Below are 7,733 nucleotides of genomic sequence, written 5' to 3' on the forward strand. Positions count from 1 at the left end.
TTTCAAAAATAACTCAACTTTTTCATCACTTGGAATTTCACTGAAGAGAAAACCAGGCACCTCAATTAGTAGCAGTCCAAAATCCAGATTGCAGCTTCTTTTCAAATCTTGAGTCTTTTTTTGTTGCTAAAGACGTTCTTGTTCTTATTCTTTCACCATTTTTAACTTGACTATAAGATATATTTTATAGTCTAATTCAAATGTGAAAGAACTAAAAAAAAACTTAGACCAGAATCATTCAGACAAAATACTTCAAGGGGCATGAAGAAGTTGTTACAGTAATAACTAGAGGTCTAACTAAATTTAGTCGACTAACTTTTTAGTCTAACTAAAATTAATCGACTAAGAATTTAGTCTAACTAAAATTAGCTGACTAAAACAATATTTAGTGCTAAAAACAAGATTTAGTGCTAATTTTAGGTAGACTAAAAAGTTAGTCGACTAAATTTAGTTAGACTGAAAAGTTAGTTGGCTAGTTTTAGTTATGCTAAAACGCCAGTTGACTAATTTTAGTTAGACTAAAAAGTTAGTCGACTAAATTTAGCTTAGGTTTTTTTAACCATTAATTGAGAATTAGGGGTCTCGGTTAAAATGGTGCAGTAAAACAATACTGTTACTCAATCAAAATGATTTTAAAATTTTTTTCGTAGTTAAAACAAACATCAAGAAACATGATTTTTAATCGTAGTAATCAGAATGATTATGAGCAATTTGATCAAAATAATCATGAGCGTCCACTTTAAAGCTTTTAATTAAAATAGAAGATTTTAAATTTTTTCGAACAATTTTTAATTTTCTTTGCTGATGTTGATAAGTGATTAAAAAGAAAAAAAAAACACAATGCTATTTCTTACATGGAAACATTTTTTAAAATTTAAGGTAAAATTTAAAAAATTTAAAAGGAAGGTAAAATTTAAAAAATTATTTTGATTGTTTATTAATGTATTTGTGAGATTTGGACTTAAAGATTTTAAACCTAATACCAAAATGTATGAATTTTTTTCTATTATTGTCGCTAGCTCATTAAACACATAGATATGTAATGAAATAGAAAATGGTGAAAGGGATTTTGAAAAATGACCATTACTGTTATTAACAACATTTTGAAATGGTATAAAAAATTTTTGTAAAACGATTATGATTAATCAATTTAATTGATGAGTTAAAACGGCGTCATACCAGTCATCATTTTGTTCATCTTTATTTTGGTTGACCATTTCGTTCATTACATTTTTAATTTGGTTGACCATTTTGTTCATTACATTTTTAATTTGGTTGACCATTAACCATTAATCAAAACGTGCAATTGTCCGGTGTTTAGTCTAAATGATACTTTGGTGTACATGTCACAATGTTTTTTTGTTTCTGCAGCCAATTATCACATTTTTTCAAATGCCGGCAGATCACTGAAGTCATCATTTTTTGGCGCCACGTGTGACTTCCAACTGTTATTGTGTTAATTTACGCATTTTCATGACAGTTTAAAATGCTTGCACTTTAAAAAAAACCTCTGCAATTTCTGCTCTTCAAATAAACCAACCTGACACAAAAAATAGACAAATAAGTTTTGTCTCGCCTCTTCAATCTCATTGTACTCCATCTTATTACTAAAGTTTGATATAAAATTTTTTTACAAATGTTTTCATCAATGACAGCTCAAAATGAATCTTTAAATGTTACGTAATGTTTTTTGTGTTTGAGTCTGAGAAGATTCATCACCGTACTGATTTTGGGCTCGATAACTCAATAATAAGATTTTGGTTTTTTTTGGTTTTGATGTTTTTGTGTTTCAGTAAATGCTATAGCTAATTATAAACAAGTGTCTGATTTTGTCACATTTGAATACAAATATCTATAAAAATTAGTTTGAACGTAAATGAAAAACAGCTCGCTTATATGTTCACTCAAAAAGCTAATTCAAATATTTAGAAAAAAACATACCTTTACAATTTTTCATTAAAAACATTTGTAACTTAACTTTTCATTATCCTAGTTTTTTCGTTAATGATCATGAATCTCGCTGAGATGAATCTTTTATTCGTTTTAGATATTTCAGCGAGCAAAATATTATTAAAATGAAGATTTCGCTAAAAGGAATTCTTGCTAAACTAACGTGATTTAGAATGGACTTAGATGTTGCTTTTGATTTCTTTCATCAACCGTAAAAAAAAATATGTACACATTTCTAAAAATAAGTTTAAAAAAAAACTCAAGATATTTAAAAAAACAGTTCAAAATCGATGTAGTAAATGACTTCAAAACTTCGATTCTACAATTCTTTCAAGATTCGGTCAGGTATGTATATTTCATCTTTATCTAAAATAAGTATATATATATATATTAAAAACTAAAATTAAATTTAAGTTTTCTTATGGTGCTTCATAAGCTTCTAAATCATTTTTAAACAACTTTAAAAAATTACAAAAAAAGATGCCGTACCTGATTTTACAAAGAGTAACTTTTGATATTTTTTAAAAAAGCCAGTCAACTTAAGTAAGGTGGCGGTTGCCTCAAAAGAGGACATTAAAATCGGCATAAACGCTAATAAGTTGATGAAGTTTTCATACAATTTATGTCCGCTTTTATTTATGAACATCCATCGAAATGTGTCACTCCATAAAGCCACAAGAGATAAGTTAGTTAATAGAATCGCGTGGAATATATTGTGATATGTTTTAGCAAAAGGCTTCAAAATCAAGAACAACACAAGCACAGTTAAGCAAGCAACACTCACGCATGTTTGTTGAACTTCAGAAGGACTAAAAAGGCCAAATATTAGTACAAAAATTCTGGACAAAAAATAGAAGATCGGAAAATGAGACCGATTTTGTCCGTCATTTGTTGTCTTGAGTCCATCTTGAAAACAGTTAAAGTATTCTTTGATCATCGGCTTCTTAAGTTCAAAAAATGGGCTAGAGCAATACTTCTTCGTTGTGAAGTAATTCCAATTTATACTTGAGCACAAAATCAGAAATGGATAACCGATAAAAAAAAATATTATCAAAATTATTGCTGTTACAACTAACATTTTGTGTAGAAACCCTGTGAAATATTGTCTTTCTGCAAATATAAGAATTTTATCCTGGTTATCTATTTTAACTGACAAAAGTACTTCGATAGACACCTTAGCTGTAATCGAATAAACAACAAACGAAATAATAGCCAATGAACGCTGAAAAGACTCTTTGCAAAATATCCGAGAAAGAAAGCACGAGCCTATCTTCTGAATGAGAACTAATGAAAGCAACCACCAAACAGCAACAATATACATTAATGCTTTTTTCCACAAGTCATTCATGTGATTCAAAAAACAATAGGCAAAGCCATAGTCTCCATACATACCTACTGAATTAAATAACTCAATGAAAAATAATGAAATACTTATAACTTGTATAGGAAGCACTTGATCCAATACTTGGTAAGAATAAATTGAAGCAATAAGGTACCATGACAACGACTCAGTATTGAGTAGCAGTAGTATGAAGTTAAAAAGTGCAATCAATCCAAAAATAGTAAACGTGATTTTAGCTGCTTGAGACGGTTCTCTTGTACAGTTTTTACAAACAGAACTTCCATATACAACTGAGAAACCATCATTACATGCACTGCACAAAATGGAACTTTGATTTCGGTTTTTAGCACATTGATTTTTTGCATCTAACTTGCACATGTTCCCAATATAGCTATCACTCTTTGGACATTTTTTGCAGTAACCTTTTGGGCAAAAAAACAGTTCTTGTTTGTGTGCCCATTTCTTTATTGGTATATATACAACATCATCTAAACAATTGATATTACTACTGTTTCTGCAAACACAAGACTTCTTTTGAGCATCAAAGTAATATCCAAAATCACAATCATCTAACTGTATATCAAATGATAACAAACTAGAAGCTGATTGAATAAATAGTTTTGTGGTAATCATCTGAGGGCCATACAGTCGAAAAGATGCAGAACTGTTTTGAACAATTTGACGGAGATCAACATAAAACTCAGAGCTTCGAAAAAAAACACTAACTTCTTCATCAACATTTTGTCCACGCTCATCTGTTAAATTTATTCTTGCATCAATCAGGAAACCAGGCTGCACATTCCAATCTTTGTTCGAAACGCTAATATTTACTGCGTTTGTAGAAATACTGTGTGTATGGTTCTTAAAAAAAAAATTTGGCCATTTACTTATGACATCAGCTAGCCTTTCCACATCTGAATTTCTACAGGTCTCTAATGTTGATGTAAATATATCATTACCAACACCTGTGCCACTCTTATTTTCTAAAATTGCATACATTTAATAAGTGTTAAAAAGTAATTTGTGAAACCAGCATACAATTATAATTATAACAGTAACACCAATGGATATGCATATATACAAGTATTTAGTTTTTTTTTTTAAAATACAATTTAAAGTAAAAACTAGATAATTACACATATGCATGTCCATTGGTGTTATATGTAGCATATCAGCACCATTTTTTGATATGCTACATTCTAAATTTTGTTTAAAGATATTAAATAGGACTTCCTGTAGTCAAAATAACAATGAAGAATGAAGAGTGGAGAAAAAAAATTTATAAAAGAAGAAGAAATGTAAGAATATTAGAAATTTGTGAGGAAGAGAAAGATAATACAAAACATGAAAATTATTTACTGCAGAGGGATCAGTGAGCAGACATTTTAGTTAACAAGTGAATTGCTGAATTCACTTATTGCATTAGAAAGAAATATTTGAAAGTATACATATGAGAACATAGATGTAAAAACATACATATGAAAGCATACTTAGGAGAAAAATTGATTCTAAAAAAAGATAAAAAAACTAACCTAAAAATGTAACATTTCCACTAAAATTTTTAGCAAGTTGAAAAAAGCAATTATAAATCTTAAAGGATGGTAACCATGGTCTTTGAGAGAGTCCTGATACATGAACAAAAATGGCTCCACCTTGTTTTGTAGCTGTATTACTTTCAAAGGTCAGACTTGCATGCTCATCAATGAATAAAAAAGATTCACCAAATAATATTGCTGCTCCACCTTGATAGCCAGAATTATTTTTGAAACTAAGTATATCATAAATCTCAAGAACTGAGGAGTCTAAAAAAACAGCACCGTTATTATTTTCAGCTATTGTATTATGTCCATAAAAAGAAAGCTTACTATTTGAAGCATGAACTGCTCCCTGACCACTGCTGATTCCTAATAGCTTACTATTATTCGTAACATAAACATCTTTAAATGAAATAAAAGCATTATTTAATTGCAAAGAAGATCCCACATCAGCTTGATTTGAGTCAAACCTTAGAGAACTAAAGTTGACACTCATTTTAGAATTATAATCCAAACCAATGCCACCACCTATGCAAGCAGAATTATGACTAAAACTTACGTTTACAAATTTTATTTGATTTGATTTATAATTTGCTAGGTTAATAACACTGATGCCACCACCTAATATTCTTGCTTTATTAGACAAAACAACACCTCCATTAAAGAAAATCTGGTTTTGACGAGTATATTTACTGAAATACAAGTAGAGTCCACCTCCAAAACATGCTTTGTTTTTGTATATTAACTGATCAAAAAAGCTAATTTTTTTATTTGTAGCATTATTCCTTAAGAAAATTGACATTCCACCTCCTTTGTTAATTGGAGCATGTAAGTTATAACCATGATCGTGAATAGAAATACCATTACAAATGTATTTTTTTCTGTTGGTAGGATTAGTTATAAAGTTTGGACTGTTGAACCCAAATAAATCTCTGTGATTTTCTGAAGTCCAATTTATAAAACTAGACTCTTTTGTAGTTTTGCAAATATTCTGGTCCCCTATTGAATTAAACTGAAATTTTGTTTTGTTAAAAGTAATAGAAACAAAATCTTCATTTGAAATATCTAAGTAAACACCTCCATAAAAGGAAAACTTCCCAATAGACTTAGCTATTGAATTTGATACTATAACATGGTTGAAGAAACAAGTAATCTTTGGGTCAATTATAGTTATACCATAGCCACTGCTATTAAGAACAGCAACATTTTCAACAAATATATTTTCAACACCTTCATAGTAAATTGCACTGGAAAGTATAGTAGATACTTTATCAATTTTGAAAGCTTTAGCTTGTCTGTGAAAACCACATAAAAGTAAAGAAAACGAAGAAAAGAAAATATCAGAAGAGTCAGTAACCAGTATTCCATTTAATTCAGATATATTGCATGCAATTACAGTACGATCTATCGCTTCTCCAAGCAATGTGAATCCATATACATTTTTAATTGTAAAATTAACATTTAAACTAATATTACCAACAGCATATAAGCAAGAATTATTGAACGAAGACTCGATAACTGCCTCGTTAAAACTGTTGCACAGGGTATAAGTCTTGTTAACTGAAATACAACCATTTTGTACTTGTGAAGATATATGAATAAGACGAAGCCGGTTGCCACAATACTCTGAAAAGCAAACTTTTGTACTAAAGAATAGAACATATCCACAAAAAAACAAGTACCGAATCTCAAAACAGAGCATATTTTGAGCCATTCATAATTTTGAACTTTTAAAGCAAATAATAATTTAGGAGAGAGCCACAAGAATAATAATTTAGGATATCAATTCAGAATTCTCAGCTTCTTCTTTGAGTTTTTGTCTTTCTCCACGGATAGAGAAAGAAAGGGGGAGAGGCAAGCATACCAATCGGAAGGGGAAGTGCTGCATTATTTGAATTTCTTTTTCATCTTTTACCATAAACAGAATTCTTTTTCTCTTTAAATTTTCACCTTTAGATACAAATATATCCTGGTCTTCAGCTAATACATTTATAACATATAACGCAAAACAATATGTATAAATCGTATGATACTATGAATAATTAGTGTAATAACACCAATTACCTCCAAGGGACAAACGTCATTAACCGGTACGCGATATCTAACCTTTGATAATAATAACTCAACATAACGTTTTGATTTATTAGCAATATTAATAATGCATGAAGAGACACATGAAGGCTGGCACAGCACTGGTTATTTTTACGTTGAAAAGTTACCATTGACCCGTAAGTACAACTGATAATAGATAACTTTTTTTTTTATCAATAAGTAGATCAAAACCCAAAGAAAGGGTTTTAAACACCGAAACTCAACTTCTAGTAGATTGGTGAAACAATATCAACACATTGGTAAATCTGAAAGGTCAGTTGGATCAGGGGGAAAGCTTAAAACTTCTAAAAGAGCAAATCGCTACATTATTTTAAGCTATGAAAAAAGATCAAAAAATCATTTGTCATAAGATACAATTAGATTTGAATGCAAATATCTAAAAGTAAACAAAACCTTATTGAATAAAAGTAAACAAAACCTTATCGCTTAAAAGCATCAGTTGAACTGTTTGCTGGCCAAGGAAAGTAAAAAAAAAAATTCCATTACTACAAATAGCACTTAGATTGCATACAGTGAACAGTGAACAAAAGCTATTTGGAGTGATATGTGTTTCTTTTTACATGTTAATCTCACTTTTTAAAAAAAAATGTGGGAACCATTTTCAACTCTCAAACTTGTAAGACATCTGTCGTAACAAAACATAACAATAAGTTTAATGTTTGGGTTTGTTTTAGTGCAATAAAGTTACAGTCCTTCTTGCATCAGCACTGTACCTAGTCCGCTTCACTTGTGCCCCATTGATTCCTGTCTGTTGCTTTTTTTCATGTTTTTTATTTTTCACATCGTTTTTTAAT

The 7,733-nt window shown here is 29.8% G+C and overlaps 1 protein-coding gene across 1 annotated transcript; it reads right to left on the reverse strand.

The window, feature by feature from the left end:
- Window positions 1-2,134: 2,134 nt before the first annotated feature.
- On the reverse strand, window positions 2,135-6,673 carry LOC145181086 (uncharacterized). Its single transcript, XM_080056083.2, has 3 exons — window positions 4,825-6,673; window positions 2,440-4,275; window positions 2,135-2,316 (listed from the first exon to the last, which is right to left on the reverse strand). Exons 1-3 carry the CDS (start codon window positions 6,539-6,541, stop codon window positions 2,270-2,272), a joined length of 3,600 nt encoding a protein of 1,199 aa, XP_079912209.2. The 5' UTR covers window positions 6,542-6,673; the 3' UTR covers window positions 2,135-2,269.
- Window positions 6,674-7,733: the final 1,060 nt, after the last annotated feature.

The sequence above is a fragment of the Hydra viridissima genome, unplaced genomic scaffold (assembly GCF_058129835.1).
Source record: "Hydra viridissima isolate aposymbiotic clone 2 unplaced genomic scaffold, HvirCarnegie_v1 scaffold_10, whole genome shotgun sequence".
NCBI classification, from domain to species: Eukaryota; Metazoa; Cnidaria; class Hydrozoa; order Anthoathecata; family Hydridae; genus Hydra; species Hydra viridissima.

Bases quoted from the DNA above. Each gene is read 5' to 3' on its own strand.
- LOC145181086 (XM_080056083.2), bottom strand. From the start codon at position 6,541: ATGGCTCAAAATATGCTCTGTTTTGAGATTCGGTACTTGTTTTTTTGT. The intron at 4,276-4,824 runs GTTAGTTTTTTT...ATGCAATTTTAG, and splicing joins TGGAAATGTTACATTTTTAG to AAAATAAGAGTGGCACAGGT. The intron at 2,317-2,439 runs GTACGGCATCTT...TACTTATTTTAG, and splicing joins GTTACTCTTTGTAAAATCAG to ATAAAGATGAAATATACATA.